This window comes from Bombina bombina, chromosome 9 (assembly GCF_027579735.1).
Source record: "Bombina bombina isolate aBomBom1 chromosome 9, aBomBom1.pri, whole genome shotgun sequence".
Classification (NCBI taxonomy): Eukaryota; Metazoa; Chordata; class Amphibia; order Anura; family Bombinatoridae; genus Bombina; species Bombina bombina.
In genome coordinates, this window is record NC_069507.1 from 159351431 (window position 1) to 159371050 (window position 19620).

Genomic DNA, 19620 nt, shown 5'->3' on the forward strand with positions numbered 1-19620 from the left:
CATTGCCCCAAAGAAATCAGCTCTTTTACCTGTAAAAAAATACAAACAACCCCCCCAACAGTAAAACCCACCACCCACACAACCAACCCCCCAAATAAAATACTAACTATAAAAACCTAAGCTCCCCATTGCCATGAAAAGGGCATTTGTATGGGCATTGCCCTTAAAAGGGCAGTTAGCTCTATTGCAGGCCCAAACCCTAACCTAAAAATAAAACCCACCCAATACACCCTTAAAAAATCCTAACACTAACCCCCTGAAGATCGACTTACTGTTCTGAAGACCGGACATCCATCCTCAAAGAAGCGGCAGAAGTCTTCATCCAACCGGGCCGAAGTCCTCAACGAAGCCGGGAGAAGTCTTCATCCAAGCCGGGCGAAGTGGTCCTCCAGACGGGCAGAAGTCTTCATCCAGACGGCATCTTCTATCTTCATCCATCCGACGTGGAGCGACTCCATCTTCAAGACATCCAACGCGGAGCATCCTCTTCATCCGGAGTCTTCTTACTGAATGAAGGTACCTTTAAGTGACGTCATCCAAGATGTCATCCCTTAGATTCCGATTGGCTGATAGAATCGGAATTAAGGTAGAAAAAACCCTTTTGGCTGATGCAATCAGCCAATAGGATTGAAGTTCAATCATATTGGCTGATCCAATAAGCCAATAGGATTGAGCTTGCATTCTTTTGGCTGTTCCAATCAGCCAATAGAATGTGAGCTCAATCCTATTGGTTGATTGGATCAGCCAATAGGATTCAACTTCAATCCTATTGGCTGATTGCATCAGTCAATAGGATTTTTTCTACCTTAATTCCGATTGGCTGATAGAATTCTATCAGCCAATCGGAATCTAAGGGACGCCATCTTGTATGACGTCACTTAAAGGTACCTTCATTCAGTAAGAAGACACCGAATGAAGAGGATGCTCCGTGTCGGATGTCTTGAAGATGGAGCTGCTCCGCGTCGGATGGATGAAGATAGAAGATGCCGTCTGGATGAAGACTTCTGCCCGTCTGGAGGACCACATCGCCCGGCTTGGATGAAGACTTCTCCCGTCTTTGTTGAGGACTTCGGCCCGGTTGGATGAAGACGTCTCCCGGCTTCTTTGAGGATGGATGTCGGCTCTTCAAAACTGTAAGTGAATCTTCAGGGGTTAGTGTTAGGATTTTTAAGGGTTTAAATCTAAAGGTAAGTTTAAATTTATTATAAGATAGGGATGAGTTAATATGTAATATAAAGTTAGCGGGTTGTTAGGTTTAGGGGTTAATAGGTTAATTTAGTTTATGGCGAGGTGGGGGACTGGCGGTTTAGGGGTAATAACTTTATTTTGTTGCGGTGGGCTCCAGGAGCGGCGGGATAGGGGTTAATAAGTATAATGTAGGTGGCGGCGGTATAGGGGGCCGCAGATTAGGGGTGTTTAGACTCGGGGGTTATGTTAGGGTGTTAGGTGTAAACATAACTTTTATTCTCCCATAGGAATCAATGGGATATCGGGCAGCATCGAACATGAGCTTTGCTGCTTTCAGACTCCCATTGATTCCTATGGCATCCGCCGCCTCCAGGGCGGCGGATTGAAAACCAGGTACGCTGGGCCGGAATAGCTGCGAGCGTACTTGGTAGAAATTTGATAACTAGCAAAAGTATTTAGATAGTGCCTAATTTGCATTCAGAACATCTGTAGTGACGTAAGCATCGATCTGTGTTGGACTGAGACCGGCGGATCGTGTGTTACGTCACAAAACTCTACTTTTGCCGGTCTGTAGGGTTTGATAACTAAGGGGAATCAAGCTCGCCATAATTACGCTGCGGAATTCCAGCGTATTTGCGGTTGACGGCTTGATAAATAGGGGCCATAGTGTCTAAACTGGTGATAAAGCAGCCAGGAGTTAAAGTGAGTGAATCTATTTTCTATTAGTGTCTGTCTTGGGGCTATTTGTCCTGACTCTACAAGCTCATGTATGGGGAGAAAGTCTAGCAAAGAAGGGGTATTAGAGGTAAGCAATTCTTTCCTGTGAATCTCGGTTGGGATGTCTTTGTTGAGAAGTAGGGTGGTCAGCGGGGAGTGAGGGGTCGAGATTAGATGGTATTTGTTGCGTATGGATACCCATTCTGACCAGGTTTCCTTTATAATCGGATATGATGAAATTGAGGTCAAGGGTTTTTTTTGGGGAGCCCAGCATATCCTCCTAATATGAGGTGTGTTCAGTAACTGGGTTTCTAGATAAATGCTTCTTGTATTAGATATTTCCTTTTCTACACCATTCAATGACTCTGTTTAGTGATATCACAATTTTATATAACTGAAGATTACGGTCTCCCAATCTACCTTCCTCTCTATGAGTGTATAGGGTGTTTTTAGCCAGTCTAGGAAGTCTGCGATGCCATATATATGTATCCATAATGTATTGTAGTTTGTGAATTTCTGCTCCTGCGCCTGAAATCATGAGAGCTTGCATTATATATAGGGCTTTTGGTAACAATATAATTTTAACGGCTGCTACTCTCCCTAGCCAGGAAATATACATTGGAAGCCATTAAGAGGTTAGAGCACAAAACGTGTACTGTAAACTGCCATAGTTCAATTTACGTAAGTCTTCTGTATTAGAGGTTATAAAATCTCCTAAGTATTTCAGTGCTTTCTTCTGAATCTTAAAGGGGAATTTTTGTTTGAGTGTAGTGAGTTCCTCAGTAGTTAAATTAATTGGGTTTAGTTCGGACTTTAAAGTATTAATTATAAAATTAGATACTGCACCATATGATTCTAGTTCAGATTGAACAGCGGGGAAATAATTTAATGGGGATGTCAATGTCATTAAAATGTCATAATTCTGAAAAAGTAGGAATGTAAGTATAGGAGCAAGCCCATTTTTAGTTCAGCACCCTAAATAGCGCTTGCTGATTGGTGGCTACATTTAGCCACCAATCAGCAAGCGCTACCCAGGTGCTGAATCAAAGATGGGCTGGCTTGTAAGCTTACATTCCTGCTTTTTCAAATACAGATACCAAGAGAATGAAGAAAATTTGATAATAGGAATAAATTAGAAAGTTGCTTCAAATTGCATGCTCTATCTGAATCATGAAAAAAAAATGGGTTCATTATCCCTTTAATATCATAGAATGTAAACTCTCTAGGGAGCTGGACCATGTGATTTTTTGGTCCCAGTCTGCCTTCCTTGTCTCACCTTTATTTATTGCTCTCCCTGTATAGTGCTACAGAATCTGTTGACACATTACAAATAAAGATACAGGTGACCCTCGGTTTACAACGGTTCAATTTACACCGTTTCAGAATAACAACCTTTTTTTTCCAGTCATGTGACTGCTATTGAAAAGTATTGAGAAGCAGTGCATTGATTAAAATAGCCAGTAGGTGGAGCTGTCTGCTTGTGTTGCAGCAAAGTCAAGCAAGCTGAAATTAATCAGTTTAACCAGACCTGAGCTATCAAGCAGATTTCAAAGGAACGAGATCTTCCTGTCTATAAATCAGTCCAGATTGGAATGCATAGAAAGAACTGTTTGCAGAAAAATGCAAGTGAAGTCTGTGTTGTGTAATTATTTTATTAGGTTTATAATGCTGTTTAGCAAATGTTTTTGTTCATTTAATTTAGTTTAATTATATATTCTGTGTTGTGTGATTATTTTATTAGGTTTATAATGCTGTTTAGCATTTAAAATCTTCATTTCAAAGCTTTAAAAATAATGTATTAGGTGTTACTTATGACAATTTTGAGAGGGGCCTGGAACCTAACTCCTTCGCTTCCCATTGACTTACATTATAAACTGGGTTTCAATTTACAACAGTTTCGATTTACAACCATTCCTTCTGGAACCTAACCCCGGCGTAAACTGAGGGCTGTCTACTGATAATAATGACTAAGGTGGAATTAATTATATATTGTTTTATGACACATTTAGTAAAGATTGCGGGAGACCTTGCAGGAATGTAATTCATGCCATTAAATACTTTAGTGAAAATCAGCCTCACTGTGAATAGGTAGTACCAGCAGTATGAGAGATGCCCCTTGCCAGTAGCCCTGTTCATTTTCTGCAGGCTTTTCATTCCACTTTGTATTCTGTATATAACTTGCATTCCTATTAAAGGGATATAAATGTGCGACATGAAAAAGCTCTAGTGTGTTACATTATTTTATTATTGCACTATTGTTTGTATATAACTGTGTTTAACCCCTGCAAATGGGTTGGAGTAAAATAGAGGCACCAGATAGGAGTATTTAAAAGGGGTTATCATGAAGTACCATTAAAGTGGGCATTATATTTTTAATAATTGACTGTTTTCTTAATAAACTGTATAAATAAATAGTTTAAACAAAGTATTATGTAAGATGCAGAAAATGATTTCAGCTGAATCATTTTTGGATGATGTGTGGATACATCCAGCAGCACAGGGGTTACACATCTGTATGTGAATCCATTCTTATTGGCTGCTGCTGATAGCTCCATGATATTTATTTGGAATGTAAACTGAGATTACTTTCAAGGCAAGCGAGAAGCTTCCAACATGTGCGCTCTGCTAGTAGGTGCATTTTTTCTCACCCTTGGGCTGGCTCTTTTTTATTTCTGGTGGTTACCAAGAAGACACCCTAGGAAGGTCAAATACCCCAGGAGCTTACCTTGCTTACCTGTCATTGGGAGTCTATTGCATCTTGGCAATAACCTTCCTCCCCATAGCCTTTTCTACAACTTACAAAAAAAGTATGGCAGTCTGTTCTCCTTCAAGATGGGCTCTCATTTTGTTGTTATTGTAAATAACCATAAGGATGCTAAAGAGGTTCTTCTTAAGAAGGGTAAAACATTTGCTGGGAGACCACGTACAGTGAGTATGACATATTCTTACTATAAAGTCATCACAATACTTACTTCAATTGCTTATAAGCTAATGGTTATGTCATCATTAAATTATCATCATTTTATCAATTGTATTTTATTTATTACATAAGTCATTTTGTTTCCTTTATTCTCATAGTTAACAAAGTATTATAGTCTGTGGAATATAAATATGTTATTAAAAAAATCTGAAATAATTTTGAATTAAAAACATTTTGAGTTTTAAGATCATTCTATATTGTCAGACATAAAGAATATGAAATTGTTGTAAAAAGATTACTGTCTAATTATCATTCAATTATTTGTGTTATTTTAAATATGGATATTTAGTCTCCTTTTTTTATTTTGAATAAGAATGATGTGGTAAATAGCTACTGTATTCAAAGGACACTAAACCCAAAAGTTTTGCTTTCATGACTCAGATAGAGCATGCAATTTTAAGCAACTTTCTAATTTACTTCTAATATCAAATTTTCTTAGTTCTCTTGCTATCTTTATTTAAAAAGCCGGAATGTGATGCATAGGAGCCAGCCTATGTTTGTTGAGAACCTGGGTTATGCTTGCTTATTGGTGGGCAAATGTAAGCCTCCAATAAGCAAGCACTATCCATGGTGCTGTACCTAAAATGGGCTGCTGCTAAGATTTACATTCCTGCTTTTAAAATAAAGATAGCAAGAGAACAAAGAAAAATTGATAATAGGAGTAAATTAGAAAGTTGCTCTATCTGAATCATGAAAGAAAAATTTGGGTTCAGTGTCCCTTTAAATAAAAACGTTAAATAAACAAAGATGAACGTGTATAAAATTACTTTTTTCCACCAGAAAGTGGACAGTTTATAAGTAATGAGGTATCTGATGACGGCATAATGCCGAAACGCGTAATACCGATTTTTCCTGTGCTTGCAAGCCATTTTATGGTTGAATTTTTGTTTTATCCTATTGCTAAATAAACTATTATATTCTAAAGTGCTTTCCTGTGCACCGCTATCTTTTGTTTTTCAGTTTATAATTAATGCAATGCAGCAACCAGCAAGTAGTTATCTTAAACGTCTAGAATAAGAGGCATTTTGAATGAATGTTTTTCATTTCTTTACTTGTTTATTTGCTGGTGTTATTTTAAACTTTTTAAATCTGTTAAGTAAAGGAACTTAGTCTGCGTTTTTTAAATGTATCTCCCCTATTAAGGGGAAACCCCTGCAAAGGAGTTAAACACATGGCTAAATTCAGCTCCATAGTGGCAATGCACTTCACCTCTTGAGCTGAACATGTCAGTGATTGGTGGATGTGTACGAGTATGTATCGCAATGTTAAAGCCCTTTACCTGCATTTTTTCTTTTTCTAGCACCTTAGACCTCATAACTTTGAGCCCTTATAACTTTTGTGTGCAATATTGTTTTTCTATCATTTTTTTAGATGTTATTATGAGTGTAGCTAACTGTACTTAGTAATGTATTTTTGATTTGTTTTGTGAGACTTTTTTGTTTTTGCTAAACTGTTAGCCACAGCTCTGAGTACGCGATTACCCAACGAGCTCAAGCGATAGCAATTACATACATCTTGTAATACGAGCGCTCCATTCATAATCTGTCCCATAGTTTTTGTATTTTGATATATGTAGGTACTTCACAACACCTTCACTGGAAATGAACACCACAATACCTGGTTGTGCGACAACATATCAAAGGGATATTAAACCCACATTTTTTTTTTCAGTATTCAGATAGAGTATGTAATTTGAAGCAACTTTCTAATTTACTTCAATTATCAATTTTCTTCGTTCTCTTGCTTATCTTTATTTGAAAAAGCAGTTCTCTAAGCTAAGGAGCCGGCCCATTTTTGGTTCAGCACCCTGGTTAGCGCTTGCTAATTGGTGGCTACATTTAGCCACTAATCAGCAAGCGCTACCCAAGTGCTGAACCAAAAAATGGGCCAGCTCCTAAGCTTACATTCTTGCTTTTCAAATAAAGATAGCAAGAGAACGCCGAAAAATTGATAATAGGAGTAAGTTAGAAAGTTGCTTAAAATTGCATGCTCTATCTGAATCACAAAATAAACAATTTGGGTTTAGTGTTCCTTTAAGGTTTTTTTTTGCTGTAATTCCTTTATATATCGGAAACTCACAGATTATCCACCCACATGATTTATCTGTACAGCTGAAGATAAAATTTATCTTAAAATGTCTCTGGCTCCAACAATTTTTTTAAAGAACAGCCCAAAATATTGATATTTTCAAAAGTGAAGATGTATTTAAAGGGACATTAAACCCAAACATTGATTCAAGTAGAGAATACAATTTTAAACAACATTTCAATTTACTTCTATTATCTAATTTGCTTAAGTCTTTAGATATCCTTTGTTGAAGAAATTGCAATGCACATCGGTGAGCCAATCACATGAGGCATCTATGTGCAGCAACCAATCAGTAGCTGCTGAGCCTATCTAGATATGCTTTTCAGCAAAGTATATCAAAAGAATGAAGCAAATTAGACAATAGAAGTAAATTAGAAAGTTCTTTAAAGTTGCATGTTCTTTCTAAATCATGAAAGAAAGAAAAAAATGGGTTTCATGCCCCTTTAACTTTTAGCTCATCAGCTTTTACATACTCCTAAAGCTGCTGATCTCACAACATACAGATCTGATTGGTTTATGCATTTTGTTTTCTCTGCAGCTGTCTAGCTTGTGTCCTCTCTGAGGCAATCTTATATACATTTCTGCATCTGGTGCTAAGACTTAAAGGGACACGAAACCCAATATTTTTCTTTCATGATTTAGGTAGACCATACAATTTTAAACAACTTTCCAATTTACTTCTATTATTAAATGTGCTTCATTCTCTTGGTATCATTTGTTGAAGGAGCAGCAATGCAGTACTGGTTTCTAACTGAACACATGGGCGAGCCAATGACAATTGGTATATACAGTATATATATGCAGCCACCAATCAGCAGCTAGAACCTAGGTTCTTTGCCGCTCCTGAGCTTATCTAGATAAACCTTTCAGCAAAGGATAACAAGAGACGGAAGAAAATTAAATAACAAAAGTAAATTGGAAAGTTGTTTAAAATTGTATTCTCTGTCTAAATCATAAATGTCTAATTATGACTTCACTGCCCCTTTAAGTCCATCAGATTTTGTTTATATAATAGTAGGAATTCTTATTTTAATTTAAACTTTGTTTAGTATTTCTGTAAAAAAAACAATATGGCTCCTGATTTGAAAAAGTTAAACATTGTTACATAGAAGATATTTCAAACCAATATATAAGAATTTGCTGTCTAAGACCTTGATAGGAAGGACGTTTGATGTAAAGAATGTTACCAGGCCTTCCAATGATATCTGTAATAAGAGATATGATGTGCTAATGTGTAAATTACAGGACCATGAAAAGCCAAAATATTTTGTCAGGCATTTAAAAGAACATATAAAAAAACTTGTAGCTGTAAAAATATCAGAAACTTTTTTCTCTTGTAAGGTGTATCCAGTCCACGGATCATCCATTACTTGTGGGATATTCTCATTCCCCAACAGGAAGTTGCAAGAGGACACCCACAGCAGAGCTGTTATATAGCTCCTCCCCTCACTACCATATCCAGTCATTCTCTTGCAACTCTCAACGCGCATGGAGGTAGTAAGAGGGAGTGGTGAAAAATAGTTAGTTTATTTTCTTCAATCAAAAGTTTGTTATTTTAAATAGTACCGGAGTTGTGCTATTTTATCTCAGGCAGAGATAGAAGAAGAATCTGCCTGAGTTTTCTATGATCTTAGCAGGTTGTAACTAAGATCCATTGCTGTTCTCACATATGTCTGAGGAGAGAGGTAACTTCAGAGGGAGAATGGCGTGCAGTTTACTCTGCTATGAGGTATGTGCAGTTACAATTTTTTCTAGGATTGGAAATGCTAGAAAATGCTGCTGATACCTGATAAATGTAAGTTAAGCCTGAATACAGTGATTTAATAACGACTGGTATCATGCTTACTCTCAGGGGTAATACCCTTATAGAAATGCTATATAAAGCGTTTGCTGGCATGTTTAATCGTTTTTTTATATATGCTTGATGATAAAACTTTATTGGGGCCTAATTTTTTCCACATGGCTGGCTTTATTTTTGCCTAGAAACAGTTTCCTGAGGCCTTCCACTGTTGTAGTATGAGTGGGAGGGGCCTATTTTAGCGCTTTTTTTGCGCAGTTAAAATTACAGACTGAGACATCCAGTTTTCCTCAGAAGTCCCCTAAATGCTACAGGACATCTCTAATGGGCCTAAAGTCGTTTATTGGGGAAGGTAGGAGCCACAGTAGAGCTGTGGCAGTTTGTTGTGACTGTTAAAAAAACGTCTATGTCGTTTTTTTGATCCGTTTTTTGAACTAAGGGGTTAATCATCCATTTGCAAGTGGGTGCAATGCTCTGTTAGCCTATTACATACACTGTAAAAATTTCGTTTGTGTAACTGCCTTTTTTCACTGTTTTTTCAAATTTTGACAAAACTTGTTTCTCTTAAAGGCACAGTACCGTTTTTTATATTTGCTTGTTAACTTGATTTAAAGTGTTTTCCAAGCTTGCTAGTCTCATTGCTAGTCTGTACAAACATGTCTGACATAGAGGAAACTCCTTCTTCATTATGTTTAAAAGCCATGGTGGAACCCCCTCTTAGAATGTGTACCAATTGTACTGATTTCACTCTAAGCAATAAAGATCATATTCTGTCTTTAAAAAATTTATCGCCAGAGGAATCTAACGAGGGGGAAGTTATGCCGACTAACTCTCCCCATGTGTCAGATCCTTTGACTCCCGCTCAAGGGACTCACGCTGAAATGGCGCCAAGTACATCTAGGGCACCCATAGCGTTTACTTTACAAGACATGGCGGCAGTCATGGATAATACACTGTCAGCGGTATTAGCCAGACTACCTGAATTTAGAGGTAAGCGAGATAGCTCTGGGGTTAGACGAAATGCAGAGCATACTGACGCTTTAAGAACCATGTCTGATACTGCCTCACAATATGCTGAAGCTGAAGAAGGGGAACTTCAGTCTGTGGGTGATGTTTCTGACTCAGGAAAGATACCTGATTCTGATATTTCTACATTTAAATTTAAGCTTGAACACCTCCGCGTATTACTCAAGGAGGTTTTAGCTGCTCTGAATGACTGTGACACAATTGCAGTGCCAGAGAAATTGTGTAGACTGGATAAATACTATGCAGTGCCGGTGTGTACTGATGTTTTTCCAATACCTAAAAGGTTTACAGAAATTATTACTAAGGAATGGGATAGACCAGGTGTGCCGTTCTCTCCCCCTCCTATTTTTAGAAAAATGTTTCCTATAGACGCCACCACACGGGACTTATGGCAGACAGTCCCTAAGGTGGAGGGAGCAGTTTCTACTTTAGCAAAGCGTACTACTATCCCTGTCGAGGACAGTTGTGCTTTTTCAGATCCAATGGATAAAAAATTAGAAGGTTACCTTAAGAAAATGTTTATTCAACAAGGTTTTATCCTACAGCCCCTTGCATGCATTGCTCCTGTCACTGCTGCTGCGGCGTTCTGGTTTGAGTCTCTGGAAGAGGCTTTACAGGTAGCGACTCCATTGGATGATATACTTGGCAAACTTAGAGCACTTAAGCTAGCCAATTCTTTTGTTTCTGATGCCATTGTTCATTTGACTAAACTAACGGCTAAGAATTCTGGTTTTGCTATACAGGCGCGCAGGGCGCTATGGCTTAAATCATGGTCAGCTGACGTGACTTCAAAATCTAAGCTGCTTAACATTCCCTTCAAGGGGCAGACCCTATTCGGGCCTGATTTGAAGGAGATTATTGCTGATATCACTGGAGGAAAAGGTCATGCCCTTCCTCAGGACAGGTCCAAATCCAGGGCCAAACAGTCTAATTTTCGTGCCTTTCGAAACTTCAAGGCAGGTGCGGCATCAACTTCCTCTAATGCAAAACAAGAGGGAACTGTTGCTCAGTCCAAGACGGTCTGGAGGCCAAACCAGACCTGGAACAAAGGTAAGCAGGCCAAAAAACCTGCTGCTGCCTCTAAGACAGCATGAAGGAACGGCCCCCTATCCGGTAATGGATCTAGTGGGGGGCAGACTTTCTCTCTTCGTCCAGGCGTGGGCAAGAGATGTTCAGGATCCCTGGGCGTTGGAAATTATATCCCAGGGATATCTTCTGGACTTCAAAGCTTCTCCCCCAAAAGGGAGATTTCACCTTTTCACAATTATCTGCAAACCAGATAAAGAGAGAGGCATTCTTACACTGTGTAGGAGACCTCCTAGTTATGGGAGTGATCCATCCAGTTCCAAAAGAGGAATAAGGACAGGGTTTTTACTCAAATCTGTTTGTGGTTCCCAAAAAAGAGGGAACCTTCAGACCAATTTTGGATCTAAAGATCTTAAACAAATTCCTCAGAGTTCCATCATTCAAGATGGAAACTATTCGTACCATCCTACCTATGATCCAGGAGGGTCAATATATGACTACAGTGGATCTAAAGGATGCTTATCTTCACATTCCGATACACAAAGATCATCATCGGTTTCTCAGGTTTGCCTTTCTGGACAGGCATTACCAGTTTGTAGCTCTTCCCTTTGGATTAGCTACAGCCCCAAGAATCTTCACGAAGGTTCTAGGGTCGCTTCTGGCGGTCCTAAGGCCGCGGGGCATATCGGTGGCCCCTTATTTAGACGACATCCTGATACAGGCGTCAAACTTCCAAATTGCCAAGTCTCATACGGACATAGTACTGGCATTTCTGAGGTCGCATGGGTGGAAAGTGAACGAGGAAAAGAGTTCTCTATCCCCACTCACAAGAGTTTCCTTCCTAGGGACTCTGATAGATTCTATAGAAATGAAAATTTACCTGACGGAGTCCAGGTTATCAAAGCTTCTAAATTCCTGCCGTATTCTTCATTCCATTCCGCGCCCTTCGGTGGCTCAGTGCATGGAAGTAATCGGCTTAATGGTAGCGGCAATGGACATAGTGCCGTTTGCACGCTTACATCTCAGACCGCTGCAACTATGCATGCTCAGTCAGTGGAACGGGGATTACACAGACTTGTCCCCTCTACTAAATCTGGATCAAGAGACCAGGGATTCTCTTCTCTGCTGGCTATCTCGGGTCCATCTGTCCAAAGGTATGACCTTTCGCAGGCCAGATTGGACAATTGTGACGACAGATGCCAGCCTTCTAGGCTGGGGTGCAGTCTGGAACTCCCTGAAGGCTCAGGGGTCGTGGACTCAGGAGGAGTCTCTCCTCCCAATAAACATTCTGGAACTAAGAGCGATATTCAATGCTCTTCAAGCTTGGCCTCAGTTAGCAACTCTGAGGTTCATCAGATTTCAGTCAGACAACATCACGACTGTGGCTTCCATCAACCATCAAGGGGGAACAAGAAGTTCCCTAGCGATCAGCTATCCATATCCCAGGTGTAGAGAACTGGGAGGCGGATTTTCTAAGTCGACAGACTTTTCATCCGGGGGAGTGGGAACTCCATCCGGAGGTGTTTTCACAAATGATTCATCGCTGGGGCAAACCAGGACTGGATCTCATGGCGTCTCGACAGAACGCCAAGCTTCCTTGTTACGGATCCAGGTCCAGGGACCCCAAGGCGACGCTGATAGATGCTCTAGCAGCGCCCTGGTCTTTCAACCTGGCTTATGTGTTTCCACCGTTTCCTCTACTCCCTCGACTGATTGCCAAGATCAAGCAGGAGAGAGCATCAGTGATTTTAATAGCACCTGCGTGGCCATGCAGGACCTGGTATGCAGATCTAATGGACATGTCATCCTTTCCACCATGGACTCTGCCTCTAAGACAGGACCTTCTACTTCAGGGTCCTTTCCACCATCCAAATCTAATTTCTCTGAGACTGACTGCATGGAGATTGAACGCTTGATTTTATCAAGGCGTGGCTTCTCCGAGTCAGTCATTGATACCTTAATACAGGCACGAAAGCCTGTCACCAGGAAAATTTATCATAAAATATGGCGTAAATATCTTTATTGGTGGGAATCCAAGGGTTACTCATGGAGTAAAGTCAGGATTCCCAGGATATTATCCTTTCTCCAAGATGGTTTGGAAAAAGGATTGTCAGCTAGTTCCTTAAAGGGACAGATTTCTGCTCTGTCTATTCTTTTGCACAAGCGTCTGGCAGATGTTCCAGACGTTCAGGCATTTTGTCAGGCTTTAGTTAGAATCAAGCCTGTGTTTAGACCTGTTGCTCCGCCATGGAGCTTAAATTTGGTTCTTAATGTTCTTCAAGGAGTTCCATTTGAACCTCTTCATTCCATAGATATCAAACTTTTATCTTGGAAAGTTCTTTTTTTGGTAGCTATTTCCTCGGCTCGTAGAGTCTCAGAGTTATCTGCCTTACATTGTGATTCTCCTTATCTGATTTTCCATACGGATAAGGTAGTCCTGCGTACCAAACCTGGGTTTTTACCTAAGGTGGTATCTAACAAGAATATCAATCAAGAGATTGTTGTTCCATCCTTGTGTCCTAATCCTTCTTCAAAGAAGGAACGTCTATTACACAATCTGGACGTGGTTCGTGCTTTGAAGTTTTTCTTACAAGCTACTAAAGATTTTTGGCAAACATCTGCTTTGTTTGTTGTCTACTCTGGACAGAGGAGAGGTCAAAAGGCTTCGGCAACCTCTCTTTATTTTTGGCTAAGAAGCATAATCCGCTTAGCCTATGAGACTGCTGGACAGCAGCCTCCTGAAAGGATTACAGCTCATTCTACTAGAGCTGTGGCTTCCACCTGGGCCTTTAAAAATGAGGCGTCTGTTGAACAGATTTGCAAGGCGGCGACTTGGTCTTCACTTCATACTTTTTCAAAATTCTACAAATTTGATACTTTTGCTTCTTCAGAGGCTATTTTTGGGAGAAAAGTTTTACAGGCAGTGGTACCTTCCGTTTAAGTACCTGCCTTGTCCCTCCCTTCATCCGTGTACTTTAGCTTTGGTATTTGTATCCCACAAGTAATGGATGATCCGTGGACCGGATACACCTTACAAGAGAAAACACAATTTATGCTTACCTGATACATTTATTTCTCTTGTGGTGTATCCCGTCCATGGCCCGCCCTGTCATTTTAAGGCAGGTAATTTTTAAATTTAAACTACAGTCACCACTGCACCCTATGGTTTCCCCTTTCTCTGCTTGTTTTCGGTCGAATGACTGGATATGGTAGTGAGGGGAGGAGCTATATAACAGCTCTGCTGTGGGTGTCCTCTTGCAACTTCCTGTTGGGGAATGAGAATATCCCACAAGTAATGGATGATCCGTGGACTGGATACACCACAAGAGAAATAAATTTATCAGGTAAGCATAAATTGTGTTTTTTTCCTTAGTAAAATCAAAGAACACTTTTTGTTTATTAGGAAACATAACTACATCTTCAAAGTCTTGCAAACCAAGTCACAATAAAGCAAAACACTTTATATAAATTTGCAGGTTGAACAAAACAAATGAAAAAAAAACTGATACTTGGAACCGCATAAAACCTTATTGTAAAATTGGAATAGTGGTTTATACATAAGCCACATATTTATTTTTAGACATATACCACATATTTATTTTTAGACATATACCACATATTTATTTTTAGGCATAGGCCACATATTTTATTTTTGTGATTTTTTTTTTCTTTTCCTTTTTTCATAATAATGCTATAAATCTTTGATATTTCAGTACCAATGTATTTTGCGTGCTGTGTTTTTTTAGTTTTTTATTATTCACATTATAAATTGGTTAACTGATTGATATATGAGAAATGTAATATATTTTATACTAAAGCTGTAAGAATTTAGCTTTTTGATTTGTTATTATGATTCTATCCCTTTTTTATACTGTTTATAAAAACTTATTAGTAAATATTTTACTTAAAAAAAACTGATTAAAATTTTTTTTTAAATATAAAAAGTGAGTTACAGAACAAGTTTAGATAGCTCATCCTGCAATGTCTATATCCTGAGCATGTGCACTGGCAGGGGGTGGTACAAAGAAATCGCTGAACATAATCAATTGCAACATACACAGAAGGAGAGAGTTGATTGTTGTACACATGTGCTCAACATCATTTTAAAAATGGTGACTCGGTGTGGAATAAAAAAAAATGAATAAAATAGGTCTTCATAATTTAAGGGACACTTAAGTCAAAATTAAAGCTTCACGATTCAGATAGAGAATGCAATTTTAAAAAACTTTACAATTTACTACAATTAACAAAATGTGCACAGTCTTTATATTTACACTTTTTGAGTCACCAGCTCCTACTGAGCATGCGCAAGAATCCACAGACTCAACGTATATGCATTTGTGATTGGCTGATGGCTGTCACCTGATATGGGGGAGTAAAAATAGACATAACTGAAATTTGTCAGAAAAAAAATCTACTACTCACTTGAAGTGGCATTGTATTTTTATCATGCATGTGTTAATTATGCAAATCTACTGTATTTACTGATCCTTTAATATAAAGATCCCACTTCCAGAGAGGCATATTTTAAAACTATAATAATTCCATTTAGAAAGAAAAGGAGTACTAAGGGCTATGGATAGATTTTTAGAAATGTATTTGTCAGCTGATTTTAAATGATAGTTCTTTGTTTAGCATGATACTTTCTTCCCATTCCTATGCTCTTCAAATGTTTGTTTATTAATTTTTATTTCAAATTAGGTATCATTGTTTGTCTAGTATGGCTGACTGACCAACTTCATGCATTCCTGGTCTCTGGATTTGAGAAATACATGGGACAAAAATTTACAGGGGCAGCACAAAAACAAAATACTCTATTTTCTTCTTAAACAGGAAGAGTCCACAGCTGCATTCATTACTTGTGGGAATTCAGAACCTGGCCACCAGGAGGAGGCAAATACACCCCAGCCAAAGGCTTCAAATACCTCCCCCACTTCCCTCATCCCCCAGTCATTCTTTGCCTTTCGTCACAGGAGATTGGCAGAGAAGTGTCAGAAGTTCGAGAGAGTCTCTTATGGAGGGTACTCTTCGAAATGGGACTGGAGTTTTAAGTAGTCCTGTCAGCCTCTCAGTGAGAGCATGGATGAAAGTTAGAGTCCAGAGATGCAGGGAGAGTTTTTCTGCGAATCCATCCATACTTATATTAACAGCTCCTTGGCAATCAGCGTTGACGAGTTTCGCTGCCTGCCTTTGTTCACTCAAGTCCATTTCAGAAGCGAGGCTACTATCTGTCACACTTGAAGGTCCGTGTTCCTGTTCCATGGCGTAGATTCCGGTAAGATCATTTCATTTTACTTCATTATGTGAATGTGATGTTAACGTAAAGGTAGGGTCCCAGTAGGACTCCTTTTATCTTAAAATAAGGAATCATGGGTTAATATCCCTAATGGGGGTTATTGAGCAGGGGGGACTTTAATCATGTTTGTTATGTGGTTCTATCGGCTGATGTGTAGTAATACTTTAGGCTCATGGTCTTTCGGAACATTAACGGCTTACGTCATTTGGCGCGATCTTTGGATTTGCACGCTATTTTATGACTTACGCAGTGCACCTCGTGACCAGGTGCGGTTACGTTACTTTTTCACTTCCATCTGCTGACCGTGTGGCGACAGACAGAGTCTAAGGCTTGTGGGTTGTCTGGTTCACAGGAGGTGGTGAGTGCCCCAGCCATTGGGGGTGTAAATAAGGTGTCAGTTACCGTTTGTCATTTTTGTAATCCCATGATGGAGGATTCTGACTTTTTAGACACGGATGTCTCCGATGTGGAGAATGCGTCTTGTGATGAATATGAAATGGCCTGGGTTATTCATGCCCATCAGTTATGTTCCGATTGCCGTTCCAGAGTACTCTCTTCTACCCATTCAGGGTCCTCAGAGTGCGTTGAGCCATCCACCCCCGAGGATGCTAGGTCCTGCGAGGCACGTGTCCCAGAAACTCCCTTTGCTATGCATGCAGGTGTCCCTGTGGTCTTTACTCCTTCTCCAGAAGGTGGTTCGTTTCCTCCAGAGGTTACGGCACCGTTGTGCATGGCCATATCTGCGGCCTTGGTGCATTTGTATCTCCCAAGTGAAATCTTTCTAAGATACTGTCCATGTTCTGTCAACCAGGGCCCGCTGAGCGGGGGATTGCCCGATTTAGTTCGGCCTTCTGGGGAAGCGGGGGCCTCTAAGGCTTCAGGGGCCCCAAGGGGCTGGAGTCGTTTGTCGATCTGGCGAGGGATAATTTTGCTTTTTGCTATAGGTTGGCACGTCTTCGTTTTGGCGTTGCTAAAGGATCCAAGTTCTAGTGGTCCAAGGGATTAGAGGCCTTAGATGCTGGATGGCAACCTGGATAGACGGTTGGGGATTAAGCTAATCTCCTTGTTGTCTCTGTTTTTTCTTTATTTTATGTATCGCTTCCAGTTCTAAGCTTGGGTGAAGGGGCCCTTCTGATTGGCTGGTCTGGTTGGGCGTATCCTTTTTTTTTTCCCTTGGGCGTTCACCTGCGGGTGCTGCCTTACTTTTAATCTAGATCTGGATAGGATGTATTTGATTTCATTTGTATAAAGCTCATGGATATAATTTTTGTGGAGAACTTACTTCTCTGGGACCGATACTTGAGATTTTGTGGTCACATGCGCACTTCCTCAGAAGTTGCGCACTTTGGTTAAGTCCGAGATTATGTTTCTAGTTCATATTATCGAGCCTTCGGGTCGATTTTTCTTGGACCTTAGACAGATCGGGGGTGCTCTTGTACCAGGCGGGTACTGGCCGGGCGCTGTCTACTGTTTCTTGGGTTCATGTCACCCTCATGGTGCTGATTAGCCTGTCGACTTAAAAAAAAAAAAATCTCTTAAGGCCTAGTGTTATGGATTCTGAACTCGGATCCTACAACAAAGTTTAGGGCCTGGGGCATAGATCCAATACTTCTGGTAGGAATGTTGTATGCTCCGATATAAGTTTTTTTTTTCTGGATATTGCTTGAGATGCGTGACCGACTTTTTCTTACGTCATCGTGGTTTCTAGGGTCCCTGGGGACTAGGAACTGTGGGTTTCTATTCCTTTAGTAATCTGGGGATGGGATTGATTTCCGGAGGTTTAGTATCTGAATAGTGGACTATTTGCGTCTTCACTTGCGGTTTCTCTGGATGACGACTTTGTAACCTAGTCGCTTTCTTTGTGGTGGCGATGTCTTTCTTCCCTCCTGTCTTGGGTTGGGTCATTTGTTATGGAAAAGTGGACATGTCCTTCTTCTTTGTCTCAGTGTTTCTTTTGCTCTAGTGCGTGGAGTGCAGGGGTCTCCCTGCTGTTTTACCAGGAGCTGCGAGGCTCCCGTTGCTATTCCATTTCAAGGATGTCGGGAGACAGATCCTGCAGGGATCTCTGGAGACTGTTGTCTTCACCAGATAATAAACTGCCCCTTGTCATACCAGGGTCTTTTAAATCTCAGGTGCTACCTGTCAATCTTATTGCAGATCTAGCTTTTGGGCTTGAGGGTACGAGGTCTAGGCTCAGTTACATTCTTTTCACCTGTCTGAGGTCAGGAAACTGACCATTTAGCCTTTCAGCGTGGGGTCAGGTCGTCTGACCTCTCTACAGGGATTACCTAGTGATCCAAGGGTACTGGTGGCCCTTTCCTAAACCGGTCGGGAGTTCTTTTCAGACTCTTGGGTTTGTGGATGTTGCTAGGTACTTTACATCTAAGGACTTTAGATGGCGGAAGGCTCTGTCTGGGTGCGCTCCTAACCATAGAAGGCAGTTTATGGGTTCCTCAGGGGCTTCAGATCTTCGTATTGGTTCCGTTTTTTCGAGGACTCCGGCTTAGGACCATGTCTCTTGCCTGGGAAGGGTATGGACAGTTCTGCTTAACCTTAGGGTTTGATTCCCCCGCGCGTCCCTTTGGAGGGAGTGGGGGTTTTCTGACTCTTATGAGATATTAACATCATCCTGAGGCTTCAGTTTGAGGTTTTCTGATGGGTGCCTACTTGTCTGCTGGGACATCTGGGACATCTGGTGCTTCCTAGTAGGCTCCAGGTGTTATCCATTTGGGCTGACAATCTAGTAGGGTGTTTTCCGTGGTTTAATCTTCTTCTTCTTACCTAGGGTGGGGAAGGGATGTTTACGTGTTCTCCTTAGTTGGATCTACCTCAGTATCTGTAAAGGTCTCGTGGGTCCTTATTTCTCTTGCTTCATAGGATTTTTTTCCCCTCTCTTGCGTTCTCAGTATCACAGAATTGATTTCTGGTATTGGAATGCTGTGGGTCAGAGTGCTTTCTTCCCTTGAGGAGTATTCCTTCTTATGGAAGGCTGCAGTGTAGGGGTCCTTGGACCCGAGCATGAGGTTCCTGTCATGGTTCAGGGTAGCATGCTAAAAATTTTTTTTAGTAGCAGTTGGAGTTCAACTCTGGGGCTTTGATGTCTCGTAGATCTGCCCCCTTTTTCTTCCAAAGGTCTGCGCCTATTGTCTACGAAAAGTTTTTCTCTAGCCTTGGGGCTGGGACCGTTATCCTGCAAGGAAGGTCGGGATCAGTCTGCTTTGCTGCATGGACCGTTTACTTTTACGAATCTGTCCTCGTCTTTGTTGCGGGGACTATTAGTGCCCATCTCTCTACTGGCGGCAGCGGTTGCCGGGATGGATCGCTCCTTGGATTCCAGGATTTTCTGGTTGGGAGCTGTTGTTGAGATTTTTCAGCGCTTTTCAGTGGGATGAGTCCCACGATGGCTTAAGATGGCTTTGTTGTCTGTGGAAAGGTCATCACGAGTTTGCCATAAGTGCGTCTGTGCCCTCTTGGAGAGCTCTTTTTAAGCTGCTGGGACGG

General features: G+C 40.6%; 1 protein-coding gene across 1 annotated transcript in view; it reads left to right on the forward strand.

Annotated features, from left to right (window-relative positions):
- Positions 1 to 4518: 4518 nt before the first annotated feature.
- LOC128640469 (steroid 17-alpha-hydroxylase/17,20 lyase) overlaps positions 4519 to 19620 on the forward strand; it is a 97679-nt gene continuing 82577 nt past the window's right edge. Inside the window, exon 1 of the mRNA XM_053692948.1 lies at positions 4519 to 4833. Coding sequence (XP_053548923.1) covers positions 4519 to 4833 — 315 coding nt within the window. The remainder of the gene's footprint in view (positions 4834 to 19620) is intronic.